Raw genomic sequence first — 15,235 nt, forward strand, 5'->3', positions numbered from 1 at the left:
CACGTACTGTGGGCCAGAAGGCAGTCGGCTGAGAACCCAGAACCGCATTCTTGCCGGCCTTGGCCATCCCATTATTATGCAAACCGCAACTCAAACTTTACTTTCCTTTATTTTACTTTGCTCCGCCTTCGAGTTCTGCCAGTGTTTTTTGGCCCTTAAAATAATTTTCATCACGCCCGCTGATTGATTGATTGGTGGATGAATGTCCCCGCCCGTTCTGGAGCATTCAATTAAATGAATGCATTAAAATTTATATGCATCAAGCAAGAGGGCGGATGAAAACCTGAAATTGTGCATGCCAGATGAAAATATTGAATCGAAATTATTTCCTCTTGATCGAATTCATTGTTATTGCGTTCGTTAAGAGTTTATGAGGATATTTTCTGCTGCCGAAGGAGCTTTTGGGCTTAGGAAAGCAATTAGGCGGCATTTCAACGGGTCAACGAGGCGTATGCGTTATGGAAACGAAAATACCGCAATCAGTTAAATAGTTTTGTGGGGCCAGCACTTGAATTCGAGTAAATAAGTGGTTGCTTGGCCTGTGAATGCTTTTAAAAACAAACTCGGTTGTGTGGCAGCGGGGCGTATACATTATTTCAAATGAGACTTTAATGGATGGGTATTTGGGTATTTATTGGTCGAACGATTGAAGCTCAGCGGGTGTCGAGCGATCTCCCCGCAGAAAGCACAAGCACATTCATTCATTAAATCATGGGGCATATTAATGCAGATGAGCTCAAAGAACTTGCAACTTAATTTGTATATTTAATTATTTTTCAATTACCATTTTAATTGATTTATACGACAACATCATTTACAATTCCGCAGCCACGTCGCAACATTTCGCATCGGGGTTTAATGTGTCATTACAATTCGATGACCCAACATCTTCGGGACGACAGCGTAAATCATTGCCAATTTAATTGAAAAGATTAAACATTAAAAATATCAATATTTCATTGATTACATTGCCGGGCTTAACTGCATTAATTTTGATGGCCGTGTAAAGGTCTCTGCCTTTCCGTTTATGTTTATTTATTTTTTTGCGGCTTGTTGAAAGTAAATAAAATGTCAGTTTGCCGCGACTGACAAACACAATCGAGCGAATCAGATAGCAAGCCGTGCTTCACTTATAGATAAGTTAATCTCTTTAGGCGTGTGTCCACTCTATTTGATCAAATACTCCAGGGGTTAAGAAAGACTAATCGGCTATAATTCATAAAGAACTTATCCAACTTTCCTTAATTAATTTATGTTAAAGGCTTGCAATGAATTCGCAATGAATTTTAAATTTATAATCTGCCTAAGTATTTCAATTATTTTCTAATACTCCTTTTCTTGTAAGCAAGATCTCTTAAAGAATATTTTTGACAAAAGCAGGGAAAAATAAATTCAAACAAATGCTTAAAGAGTTGTTTGCCGCCTTGACAGACAGGCAACAAAATACAAAGTTGTGAATTATTAAGGATGCTTTTAGAGTTGTTCGAGTCCTGAACCTTCGTTTACTAAACGACGCCGGGTTGTAGGTTAAGTGCAGGCCACATATTTATATACTTTGCCATATATTTACTTATAAATAGTTCATGTATTTATGCACGTGGATTTGTATCTGTTACTGTGTTTATGCTATGCCTATTTCATGAAATCAATTCATGAAATGGGCAAATTCGTGTGTGTATAAACACCTTTTCATGAATTCGATAACACACGAAAGTTGACTATGAATTCAGTCCCAATGCACGAAATGTTGAGGCACAGCCTACTTCACAGCCTACTACTCTATAGAGCTCTATATCAAATTCAAAAAATTTGACAGTTTTACTAATATCATTTCATGAATTTGTCTGTGTTGTATAAACAGGGGCTATTCTAATTTCATGTATTGGAGAATGCATGAAATTCATAGCATAAACATAGTATGTGTCAAAGTCTTATTGAAATTTTCATGAGGCAGCAGTCCGAGCAGATAATGTGGCCTGCCGTTTGATTAGATTTTATGTAAATACTTTCTGGGCAACGAACCTCAAAGAAGGAAGTGCTGGGTCGAAGGAGCGGTTGGAAAGAGCAACCGCAAACCGGAAAAATTAAATAAATATATAATCACGAGGTTGGCGCGAAAGTAAGCCGCGCTTTTCAAATTGGTATAAATGCGGCACGCTCTGGGACAAAAGGGCCTCCGTGGGTCGCCGCCCCCCGGGGCGTATAGCCAGGATTTTCGCCATGCGATTGTGCTAAGTCTGTTACTTAAAAGCCACAACATTAAATAAAATAATAATCATGCTGCTAAAAGGCGAGTTCGCAGCCCCACAAGAAAAATTCTGGCACCTGAAAGTACTTCCGCAAGAAGTTTTTTTGGTGGCACGCACTCGGGAGCTGTGCCGTTTAATTAATTAAAGGTGTTCAAATAATACATGGCGTTGCACTTGGGAAATTTTCTTTCACTTCCCCCATAACACGTTCTTTTTTGGATTTCCCAGTGTGCGTAGGTTATTTCTCCTTGGCGCATAGCTTTTGAACATTTAGAAAAGCTGCTTGTGGGATCAAGCAAGTAAAGCGAAAAAATCTGTAGACGTAAATCGGATACTTTGTTTGGCAATGTTTTTTTTTAATATTAAAATTTTAATTTGTACAATATACAACAAACCGACTTTCTTTTGTCTTTTTTTTATGGAAATATGTTGTGTAAGTATTGGATGACCAAAATTATAATAATTATTTTTAGAAATTCTTTATAATGATTGGTAATATTTTCTGTATTTTTTAGAAGGAAGTTATTCTTTGTCGATACTTAAAAGTCTTTTAAAAATAGAATGGTTCCTTAGATTTTGATTTCTTTCCCAAGGATTGCTCATTTAAAATGCTTGCTTATGCTTTCCTAGTGTACTGCTTACCTGCTATTACCAATTATAAATTTCTGGTCGAGCCTTGCGGCTTCCTTTGAGTTTTCTCGCCACTGCCACAACCCGTTGCACCTCGTCTATGGTCTCTCGCTTTGAGCTGCAATTGCCGTAAACATTTTGTTGAACATTTTATTTGATTATGCTAGAGTGGGACTGCAAGTTATAACTGTTGGCAATTTATTTATTACACAAGAGTAAATTCTGTTAATTGGTTTAGCCCGTCGTTAGCAAACTCATTTGCGAAAATTTTGGTTTGATTTCGGTAGAACTGCCACGCCAACGGGCCAGAGAAACTTTTTCACTAAAACTTTATAGTTGGCTTCTTTTCCTCTGCGTAATGAATCGATGAAGATCGAGAGACAATCGAATCGAATTCAATTTGCGTTGACTTCGTCGGAAAGTTGCTGTTGGCTGGCAAATTGTCACTTGAACTTTTGCGGGAACCTCTGAACTGGCAGCTATCTAATGCCGCATCGTCGCCAGAGTCACGAGAGATGGAAGAGCTTGTTTATAGAGACGCCGCCTGCTTTCCGCGACTCGCGTTCAGATTCAGAGCAATTTATTTATTTAGCAAGCGCTCCAGCTCCGGCCGCACAGAAATTCAAAAACAAACTGCCACAAACCGTTGCGAGCGAGCTGAACAAAACGTAAGTGTCAGCCAAACGTAAGCCACCCGCAACAGTTCGCCGCCTCTTCGTCGGCTCTTGGCCGGGCCGAAACGGTTCGGGTCGAAACGAGTGGTCCGCGTCGGCAAAGCAGGGCACGGCCTCTCTTAGCCAGGCTCTCTTAGTTGCCAAACTGTTGATTCGGCACGGAGTCGAGAATTCGTTCACCAACGGAATTGAATCCAAAATACCTTCAAAAATACTACAGTTCTTACAGCGAAGAAGGTTTAGACCTTCTTGAATATAGACAGCATTATATTACAAATCAAAGAAAAATGTTTTTCAACTAGGCAGAAAATATAATTTAATGGCAATTTGTTTTTGATTTAGAAACACTTTAATACTGAAAGTTTAAATATTTAAAAAAAAAGCTTACACTGGTCGTTATAAGAATTTTGACGAAACAAAAGTTAAACATACTCAAAATTTGAACTTACTTCTTGTAAACTTTGGCATCAATGGAAAGGTAATTTAAATGACGTTTGAATGATGCAATACTTCCCTTAACCCATTCAGTACTTATTGAAAAGGACGAAATTGTGGGAAAATCTACATTTAAAACTTTTTTCCTCGACTTGAAAACATAAAAATAGTTTCTCGAAACAAAAATTATAGTAACTGCAAAAAGAATTTTTCAAAAATAATTTTGCTTATATTTTTTATGATTTTTTGAAAATGTTTAGAAATATGCATTTGAGCCATTTCTCTTTTACATACAAATTTTTTGCGACATTGTCCCCTTTAAAAAATCATAAAAATAAAAGCAAAATGATTTTTGGACTGAAAGGGTTAAGAAAAGTATTGCATCATTCAAACAGCATTAATATTACCTTTCCATTGATGCCAAAGTTTACAAGAAGAAAGTTAAATATTTAAGAATATTTAACTTTTGTTTCGTCAAAATACTTATGCCGACCAGTGTAATTACAAAAATGTTTTTCCTTAAGCTTTTTGTTTTTCAATAACATATAGTTAGTTTTACTTACACAAGGAGTAATTAGGTAAGATTGTTCTCGAAATATGAGCATTTTTCCCTTATTGACAATAATTGGAGTGGATCTTGATTATATAATTCATAACGCTTTTATAAAAAATATTAGACGTTTTCAAACAAGAGAATCTTAGGATTATAACTTCTTGGAAGTTGAGCTAAACAGTAATGTCTACTTAATATAAATAATTATTTAAAAACATAAGAAAAAACAGTGTAACTGATGATTGTTTGGAATAATCTAAGATTGCTCTACTTACTTACGAAAGTGATTTTCAATGAAAAGATAAAGCAGCTTCAGAAATAAGAGAGCAGACTAGCTTTCCCCTTGCCAACGAAGTATCTTGAACACGGATTTGTAGTACTTTCACTTCTCGACAGACCTTTGCTAGTTGCTCTGGGGAAAATGGCATTTACATGGAGAATCGTACAGAGGAGCCAGCTGCAAGAAGTGACAATTCGCATCAGACATTCATGGGTGGGTGATGAGCATGGGGACGGTTGTTGTTATTCGCACACTCCGTTATTGCAATGATACAATAATTTTCTGATGCTCCTGCTGCTCCGGTTATTGTTCTTGCAGCATGTGCTGGCTGCAGGCAGAAAACTCAATTATCTTAGAGCATGAGTCTGAAAAAGATGAGAAATGCCGCCTGGTTTATTTTGAATTTCCAACCTTTCGGCCAGCCGGATATAATCTAAGTCTCAGTTGTTGTGGGCCATTCCATGCTCCCCTGCGGACCGCACCTCCTTCCGGCTGTTGTCAATTAAAGTTTCAGAAGTTGCATGTCACAGCAAATTATCCTGCACACAGGCATACGCAGCAGTGGAAGCCATTGGAAACAGTGACAAAAAGTAAATGACAAACTGTGTCGAAGGTCCTGGCCAAATCATAAAGCCAAGTGCCAAGTTGCAAGTGGAGAAGCAGGCACGGAACCAAATTTGCCAGGAGCGGGGTGGGGCGGTTTTTCTTCATAAACATTGGCAGTCTTTTATAACATGGCCAACACATTTAAGTGTGTTATTCACATGTGGATTGTTGCTTGACAGACAGGAGGCCGGGGCTTCAAAGCCTCGAATTACCCTAGCCACACACTTACAGATGTCTGCCTGTGTTTGTGGGTCAGGACAATTTGCATACCATTGCCAAATGAAAGCAATTGCAAACCTAAAAACACAAATAGCAGTCGCTCGTCTGGAACTGTAACTTATATAGTACGCTCCTCCAAATTAAGCCTATATTGAGTGTTGCATAAGGTTGTGACTTCGCATAGGGATTCAATATCCAAAGTTACATTTATTTTAAAAGACGGAAATTAAACTAATTTAAAATGTGCCGAAATATAATGTATCCAATAGAGCTCCAAAAGTATTGGGTACTCCAGTACTATTTAGGATAGGTTAACCCGGACGGCCCTCTCGGTTGATTTGTATGAGCCTTGAGATGGGTTAAGAGGTTTTCATGTCCACAAGGATCGAGGTGTTTTTGGCGAAGGCAAGAAGTTCGCCTGGTTTCCTGCTGGAGGCGTCTCCTAGTGATGCCAGTATTGGGGCCCCGAGGTATCTTCTTATTGCTCGTGAGATTGCCGGGCTATTGCAGATGAGATGTTCCAGTACTCTTAGATACTATCAAAATACAAACGGTAACTATGCTTTTAATGAAAGTCTTTCAAACCTTTAAACGGGCCATTGATTTTTTTATGAAAGGAATTTGGTGTTCGTCTTTAGAATCGCTATCAGTAGCAAGTACATATTGTCAATTCCAGCTAAGTTTCATATTCTTTTTTTTTATATATTTAACCCAATTTTTTGAGTTACCAGTTTACACAAACCAAACCAAATCAACGGCAACTTTTGTTTTAAAATCTAAACACTATCGTTAGCACTATCGATTGATTCTAAATGAGTAAAAATTCGAGTCCATGCAGCTTAAACATCCATGTAATAGGATATTTTTCAACAGCTGGAATTTTATGAAAGGAATAATCAAAGGTGAAACAGAAATCCTTTCAAACGGAATCGGGTGTAGCTTGTGCTTCAACCTGCTTTCTTCTGATTTTTCTGTGTCACTCCCAAACCTGTCGGCATAAGCATGAAAAAACAAACGCTTTGGGTCACATAAAAACCCCTTTACAATAATGAAAGTATTTCGAAAAACAATCTTTACCTTTCAAGATACTTCCTTGTTTGATTCCTTTCAATATTAACAGTTGAATGGTTACCAAAGAAGAATTTATGCAAGCCCGGAAACAATTTTCTTAATTTGAACCGAATGGAAAATCCACAAATTATTTCACTTTTCACTTCGACTGTCAACCCCCAACAAATGATAATTTATCTTCGGTCGCAAAAAATGGAAAATGAAAAGTTGCAAATTACAATGGCTTGGATCGATAGTTGGCCAATGCACAGTGTGCATATGCATATGCATTCTATATCCCCGTGCGGAATATCCAGTATCTTGTCCCTGCTTTATTGTTGCTGCCATCCGATTGTGTTTGTAGTTGTTTATGGCACAAATGAATTGGCATCTTTCGAATACTTTCGGTTGGCCTGCCCTGCGGAGGATTTCCACGCTGTTCCCCTTCAGCCAGTCCATTTCCGACTTTTCCCGGTGCCGCTCTTTTTCACTGCATAATCGCCAGAGATGTTTGCCTGCTTGTTTGCTATTCTGTGTTTTGGGTTGCTGCTCGGCTGTATCTGTGTGTGCGTTCTGGCAATGCATTGAACCAGAAATATGTAGATATGCCAATGAGTTCCTTTCATTCTGGCCCTCTTTGTGTGCCATTAGCCGTTTGTGAAAGCGCAGCGCCTGAAAGTGGGACACGAGTTTCTGCCGGTAGCTTTAAGGTCACAACTTTCGCTGCAAAACGCGAAGCAGAATTATCTTGAAATGTAGTTATATATTCAATTTCAGTGGTATTGTTCCTCCACCACTTTTAGCCATCAGCGGACCTCGTTGTATCGATTTTCACTGACCTCCCCCAACAATTTTCCTGTCCAGTCTTTAAAGATTCCCCGATGAAATGAATAACCGCCGAAATCGCTATTAGTATTGCGTTCAAAGGTCAACTGCCTATTAAAGGCTTGTCAACTGTCAACATGTGGGTCGAAATTTTGGATTACTCTTGAAATAAAACATTTTAGAAGAGGCAACCTAATTGATTCACGGAAAACACATTTTTTTAGGTAACAACGTACTTGAGCCAATTATATCAAAGGTTTCTCGTGATATTAGGAAGTTCTTGGATCAGTGGAATAGCAAACAAATAAAGATGTTCCGAATCTAACATATCTTGATTCAACTGATGAATGCGGACCTAAAGAATTCGCTTTTGTGGTTGCGGAATCTCATAAAAGATTAGCCACACAAATGTTGGAGCCCCAGTTGCGGCTTCTTTTAATTATGCGAACAGGGATTTCTTTCATTTCTCTTCTTTTGTGCGGCTTGTTGGCCCATGAAACGCTGAAGTTGATGGCAGTAGGCTCAAGGAATTCCATTTGGCCTGAATGCAATAAAACAATTTAATTAAATTTTATGTGATCCAAGCGAAGCAAATGAAAGCAAATAAACCACAATAAACTCGTGGCAGATGGCACATATCTGGGTTCCCGGCCTGCCTATGGATTCGGGCTGAAGATAGCTTAATGTGGCAATTATGAGCTTAATGGTGTCTCTAAGTCGCTGTCCTTTTTCCTTCCCCTACCCCATTCACATTCACCCGCCCATGTATTTTCAATTTGCCACAAACTGTCACACATCATCGGCACAGAAAAGCCCCTTCCAACTTTATCCATTTCTTGGGTCATTTCAAAACGTTGGCTTTAAGAACTGTTTGTCGAATATTCCACCACGCTTCCTTGGCCCCGTGTCCCTGATTTATGCATGTGCTTAAAATGTTTAGGCTGTGCATAAATTGTTAGCAAAGTTTCGGCAGCACCAGGCTCCTCCATATTTCCTGCATCAGCCACTTTGGCTAGGCCATCCATCCGGGGCTCTTCCTGTTTTGGGCTCATTGACCACTTTTGTTTGTGTTTATGTTCTGGCCTAGAAATTTCCTTTGTTTGCTGATTGAAATTGACTTTCAAGGGGCGCCAGTTGGCCTACTGAGAAAAAAAGAAGCCGAAAGAGCAGCAATGAATTGAGGAATGGAATTGGCTCTTGCTGGGTCATTGAAAAGGTCAAGACTTGGGGGATGTGCCGCATCCGAGATGATTCAAGTCATTTGTCTAACCATTACCCATGACGCGAATTTATACAAATCACACATATTTTAGAAGTGGCTTTGCTCATTTAAAAATTTGAATCTGCTAGCACCTTCGAATACAAACTAAAATCTCTGATCTACCTCCTACCAAATGATTTTTTAAAAATTTGAAATTTCTTTTTCAGCTTAGTAGGAATAAAATGACTGAAATAATACATGAATAACCTTATTAATGATTGGAAGTAATTTAATTTACGCAATAAAAATCATAAGCAAGCAACACCATTATTGACATAAATAATATCAATGAAACAGCAAGGACCATTAATATGCCCATTAGATTTTATGTTATTTCCATCTGTTTTTCAAATTCTATAATTAAATCTATTAGTGCCTTGTCAATTCATTATAGCATCCTTAACTTAATCTGTTCTGCTGTTGTTGTCCTCGCACTTGGCCAATTAATCCTTATGTCGAAAGCACTTCATCTAGAATCTATCCCAAGGATACCTACCCATTGAATAAGACTTATCTAATTCAAATGTGAGTCTTCGGCCTCAATTAGTTGTAAATACAAGCTCTCTTGACCAATGCTCGACCATGATTATGGGAAAATAACAAGCATACGCCAGGTGTGCCTGGAATGGCAGTTGGATATAGCTAACATTCGTGAGACGTTTTTGTAGGGGGACTGTGAATATCAAGGGTGCTCGGGGTTAGTTCGTAAACAAAGCCAATTAACAGCGGCAACAACATGCCATTGCAGCTCAAGATGTCCAATACGAGGGGCTTAAATCCATCTCCTGGCAACTAATCTCTGCATGACTCCTTCCATATTGATTGTGCGTAGTTAAACAGGCACGTATAAGGACAGTGATAGGAACTCGGTCAGAAAATGGGGAAACCAGAAGTTCAAGCACAGCATTAAATTAGTCCTGATTTCGATTCGTGCGGCACGTTTCTCTAGTTGGTTTTCTAGAACGCATTTCTAGCTTCTTTCTTTTCCTAACTTCACATTTGTATCGGTTGTTGCTTGGTTAAGGGAGAGAAATTATGAGTAGATTTAATTTAATATTTATGTGCCAAAATTATAAAATTAGTGATTATTTTTTTAACTTTCCAAACTGCTACACAAATATGTATACCCCTTGTAGGAATTTAATGGAAGGGCATAGAATCAAAGCTTTAAATAACTTAAGCCATCCGTCGGTAAATTACCGTGAAATGTCAGCCGTTTAACAGGCTTAGCTCCACCGATTCACATGGCGAATGGGTAATGAAACGTCGTAATCGCGGAAAACTCCCATTAGACCACCTGGACCCGCTGAGCTATGAAGATCTCCCTGGTAGGCCTTTGCATCGTCACGCTGGTGCTGCTAATGTGCTGCTTCGCCGTGGAAACAGAAGCCAAAGCAGCAAGGAAGTGTAAGCACCCTGCTAAGTTCAACCTGAAGCTTAAGAAATGCGTTAGACCCATCAGAAAGAGGAAGATTACTGCAGCAGGAGCCACAACGGCGGCCGCGGCGGCCGCGGCAACAACGGCAGCTGCAGCGTAGAACGATGTGCATTTAATGATCCTGCATGAATAAATAAATGGAAAGGGGATGAGCACATTCCAATCCGGACCTTTTTCTTTGACAGCCAAAATGGGGGATCTTCTGTTTGGAGGCCACGTTCCCAATACGGTTCTGCCCCGAGAAAATTGAATAAGCCCGGCCATTGGAGCATCAAAGGTCCTGTCCGTCCACCGAGCTCTCGAATGCTCTGCTCGGGGTGACGGAGGACTGGAATCGCAAAAGGAGCCCCTACATATTAGCTGCACTCACATCGTGTGGGGCACGCAAGGAAAAAGAAATGCCATTGCAATCCTGCTCCTTTGGGCCCTCGCTCGCACTTAAACGGTGGCTTAGGGAATTTGAATTGATTGAATTTGAATTGCAGGGCAGCCGGAGGCAGATGAAAATCTCTTACGTGTTTATGGGAAACTTGAGGCTTAGTGCCAGCAAATCCTTGCTCCAAACAGTTGTCTGCCGGGCCAGACTATTTTCGTTCTGCAGCCTGTCGAGCTCAAATCCCCTTGCCAGATTAGTGACCTGAGTACTGGTGGCTAAAAACATTTTATTTGACAACCGGAAAATGCGTTTAGGTATAAATCTTATTGATTCTTCGTTTAAAAACAGTCTCTAAGCTGATTCTGAACTTATCTACATAAAAATTGAATAATTACCTAACCATGGTTGATGGCTTGAAATTTGTTCACAATTTCTGCCAATGCACAAGGAAAATTTATAAAACTAGACTAATTATACCCGTTACTCGTAGAGTAAAAGGGTATACTAGATTCGTCGGAAAGTATGTAACAAGCAGAAGGAAGCGTTTCCGACCCCATAAAGTATATATATTCTTGATAAGGATCACTAGCCGAAAAAAGTTTGCCACGTCCACTTAACGCCCACAAACTTCGTAAAATCGTGAATATGAACGTGGATATCTCGGAAACTATCAAAGTTCTCATAATTAGATTCCGTAGCTTTGTACGCAGTGCAAGTTTGTTACGCGAATATGCCACGCCCACTCTAACGCCCACAAACCTGTGGCGCCCACAATTGTTATGCTAGATAAAAAATTTTAACTGAAATGTATTGGTCCCGTCAATGGCTATCGATTGATCCAAAAAAAAATTTGCCACGCCCACTCTAACGCCCATAACGCTGGCGCACTTCAATCTCGCTTGCTGCTTGCATATGTCCATTACCCTTTGGTCCCTTTAGCTGAGTAACGGGTATCTGATAGTCGAGGTACTCGACTATAGCGTTCTTCCTTGTTTTTTAATTAATTGTATGTCATCCATTCATTTAAAATGTTCTTAAAATAATTAATGCGGAATTGTACTTGTTTTTTATAAATGGCTAAATTGACCGAAAAGTCTCAGTGTGAGACCCCAAAATATGTTAACCAATTTAATAAAACTTAACTTAAAATGCATATTATAATTGATCAAACAAAAACACCTTTCAAAGAGGTAAGGGGTCGTGGCGATTACGCACCATCAACATATAAAAGTTCTGATGTCGACTTCTGTGACGAATAATGCTTGTACTTGTTAAAACTAACTTAACTATGTTAAAAGCCGGGGGCATTTATCCCCACCGACTCCAGCACCTCCCGTTTTCTAAATTTTCCTTTTTACACTTTCACCGCTTTATCTCCCAAACGAATTGAAATTTCTAAAGTCTTGGTATGCAATCTTCTTAGTTTTTTGATACCTTTTAATTGGTGTGTCACTTGTTACGATCTGACCATCATAGCAGATTTTCAATTCTGCGGCTATATATTGTAGTTGTCTTCGCACACTCACAGTCAGAAGTCTTTAACGCTAGCAAATTTAAAGAAATATTAATTAATCAACTTATTCAATTAATCAATCAATCAAATTTATCAAACTTGTTATTTTTTTATCTGTTGTAAATAAAAGTTGCCTTATTTATGTAGGCAGTCTATCTATATATCAAGGCAATAACTCTCATTTACCTTAAACAAATTTTGATCAACATTTTTGGCCATTTCTTGAACTAGTTATTCTTCATTTCTGTTATACAAATTAAATTTTAATTAAATTCTCCAAAATGATTCCCATTGACCCGCACAACGAGATGGCTTATTCTTTCGTGGTCTTCGGGGCCTCGGGGGTTTTGGCCAAGCAGAAGGTGTTCCCAGCCCTCTGGGCCCTCTACCGGGAAAATCGGCTGCCGCAGGGCACCAAGATTTTCACCTTCTGCCGGACCCCGCTGCAGACGAAGGCCTACCGGCTGCAGGTGCTGCCCTACATGGATCTCGACAAGAACCGGGACCCGAAGAAGTACAACCTCTTCTGGACGAACGTGCACTGTCTGCAGGGCGAGTACGACAAGCCGGAGCACTATGCAGCCCTCACGGAGGCGATGGTCCGCCAGGAGGCGAAACACAACCAGGTGCGAGCGAACCGGATCTTCTACCTGGCGCTGCCGCCGGTCGTCTTCGACCAGGTGACGCTCAACGCCAGCCGGAAGTGCAGCTCGCCCACCGGCTGGACCAGGATCATTGTGGAAAAGCCCTTCGCCAGGGACGACATCTCTTACCGGGTCTTCCAGACGTCGCTGTGCAACAGCTTCCGGGAGTCGCAGATCTACCTGATGGACCACCTCCTCAGCCGGCAGGTGATGCAGAACTTCTTCGCCCTGCGCTACTCGAACCACCTGTGGGGCGAGACCCTAAACAACCGCCACGTGGCGGCGGTGATGATATCAGTGAAGTGCGATCTCCCGGTGCCGGCCAGCCGGGCAGAATACTTCAACCACATGGGCATCATACGCGACTTGATGACGAACTACATGATCCAGATGATGGCCATGCTGGCTATGGATCAGCCGTACGCGAACACGGCCGACGACCTGAGGGTCGAGCGGCTGAAGGTGCTTCGCCAGGTGCTGACCCCCAACATGGGCGACGTGGTTCTGGCCCAGTACCGCAACAACCGGCGGGAGGACGACGCGGCCAAGTGCGGCTACACGGAGCACAGCTACATCCCCAAGGACTCCTTCACGCCCACCTTCGCCCTGCTGGTGCTCCACATCAACAACCGCCGCTGGTCCGGAGTGCCCTTTATCCTGCGGGCCGGGAAGGCCCTGAACGACAGCAAGTCGGAGGTGCGCATCCAGTACAAGCCGGTAGACTGCGACTCCTTCCACAGCGACAGTGCGGACGTGCGGAACGAGTTGGTCCTGCGGTCCTTTCCCACGGAGGAGGTCTTCATGCGCATGCGCCTGAAGCGGCACGGCGAGGACCTCTGTCTCCGCGAGAGCGAGATCAACCTGCGGGTGGACGATCGGGGGCCGAAGGGCATCCAGGGCCTCCCGGGCTTCCTGCTTAACGTCTTCCAAGGCGACCAGACCCTCTTCATGCGCACCGACGAGCAGTGCGAGATCTGGCGGATATTCTCGCCGATCCTCAACTCCATCGATTCGGATCGACCCCGCCCGCTGCACTACGACTTTGGGTCCCGGGGACCCTTGCTGGCCTACCGCAAGGCGGAGCGCGCGGGCTTCGTCTTCTTCGCCTCGGACGAGTGGCACCAGAGCGAGGAGACCCTGGAGTACACGGTCAAGCGGAGCAAGCAGCTCATCGGGCCCTACACCGCCCTCAAGCCGGTCAGGGAGCCCCGCTCCAAGAGGACCTCGAAGCAGAGCTCCTAGTCCTGAGCCGGAGGGCTAATAAAATCAGCAACGAAAGTTTTTTAATTAAACAAGTGCAGCCTGCTGGGCTGCACCAGCTGGCCACCTCTGCACCTTGACCGCTCCACTGGTTCAGTCCAACCCATCAGCACATTCCGTCCCGTTCGGTACTGTTCTGTGCTGTGCTGCAGTTGTTGCCAATTTTGCTGGTGAGGATGTTGCCCCGGGAGGATACACACAACACGCATGCCTGGGCAATTGTCCGTTGGTCAGCCAGAAGTTGTGGGACCTATTGATCCCCTGGGAAATTGATATCTACCAATATTTGTATTCGTACAAACAACATTTTTCAATGTCTAATAAAATTTTAAAATGTATTAAATTAAGATTAAGATTGTCCGTCTCAAAATAACTCCAAGCGAACCTAATAAAAGTGCCACTATCACCGATTTCTTAGGTTGAATGTTTTACCTAATTACATTTTGTAAGAGACTATTCGCAACATTTTATTTTAAGGTAAGGAATACATATCCCAAAATGTTAATATACCAAACTTATTTTGTTTCGACATCATTGGGTATTCAGTGGTCCTCGTCCAGGCAGTTGGTCAGTTGTTGTTAAACTGGCAAGTTCTACGTTTCGGAGAAAGTTTTCAATAACTATATAGCAGTTGATGAAAAAAGTACACAGATACGGACATATATACCCAACTTTGGGGAAAGGCGTTTGCAATAGTGGGGAAAGTTACTTTGATTTCTTAAGCGCAACTTTGGCTAAGAAACTTTGAACTGCTCAATCACCAGTCTTTGGCTTCTTGTTTACCCCGTAAACTTTGCTGTGGTCACTTGTTCCTGATGATGATGATGATTTCGCGCTGATTCAGCAAATATTCGAATGTAAATCGGTTGCGGAAATGTGATGGCAGCTCATTCAGTGTGGGCTACACTTTCGGGGACATAGTCTAATAAGCTAATGCAGTAAGTGGCTAAATTGCATTGTTATCTTTAGCATACGTTTGCTAAAAAGATTTCCTGCCACGCAATCGGGGGAGATATTTGGGGGCCACTTCCCAACCTTGTATTTTCCTCTTCCTTGTTGATTTTCCATGGCCTTTGTTGCTCTGTGGCTGGAGCCACCCACGCATATGCTTTGTGTTATTTTCCTCTCTCTCCGCTTGTTTTTCCGCTTTCCGCCGGCTCCAATCCCTTCGGCAGCCAAAAAGCCAAATAAAAAGATTTTCCTCCCTCGGAAAGATTCCTGC

At 41.7% G+C, this 15,235-nt stretch overlaps 3 protein-coding genes across 3 annotated transcripts in view; 2 read left to right on the forward strand and 1 right to left on the reverse strand.

Annotated features, from left to right (window-relative positions):
• The window catches only part of LOC119554793 (tyramine/octopamine receptor), a 36,682-nt gene extending 33,187 nt beyond the window's left edge, over positions 1 to 3,495 (reverse strand). Inside the window, exon 1 of the mRNA XM_037865842.1 lies at positions 2,892 to 3,495. The gene's annotated coding sequence lies outside the window, so the exon portion shown is untranslated. The remainder of the gene's footprint in view (positions 1 to 2,891) is intronic.
• A 6,571-nt stretch (positions 3,496 to 10,066) lies between these two features.
• LOC119554599 lies at positions 10,067 to 10,383 on the forward strand. Its single transcript, XM_037865582.1, has one exon. It carries the CDS (start codon positions 10,096 to 10,098, stop codon positions 10,318 to 10,320), a length of 225 nt encoding a protein of 74 aa, XP_037721510.1. The 5' UTR covers positions 10,067 to 10,095; the 3' UTR covers positions 10,321 to 10,383.
• Positions 10,384 to 12,268: 1,885 nt separating this feature from the next.
• LOC119553641 (glucose-6-phosphate 1-dehydrogenase) lies at positions 12,269 to 14,298 on the forward strand. The gene has a single exon (XM_037864119.1). It carries the CDS (start codon positions 12,391 to 12,393, stop codon positions 13,993 to 13,995), a length of 1,605 nt encoding a protein of 534 aa, XP_037720047.1. The 5' UTR covers positions 12,269 to 12,390; the 3' UTR covers positions 13,996 to 14,298.
• Positions 14,299 to 15,235: the final 937 nt, after the last annotated feature.

The sequence above is a fragment of the Drosophila subpulchrella genome, chromosome 3L (genome assembly GCF_014743375.2).
Source record: "Drosophila subpulchrella strain 33 F10 #4 breed RU33 chromosome 3L, RU_Dsub_v1.1 Primary Assembly, whole genome shotgun sequence".
NCBI lineage: Eukaryota > Metazoa > Arthropoda > Insecta > Diptera > Drosophilidae > Drosophila > Drosophila subpulchrella.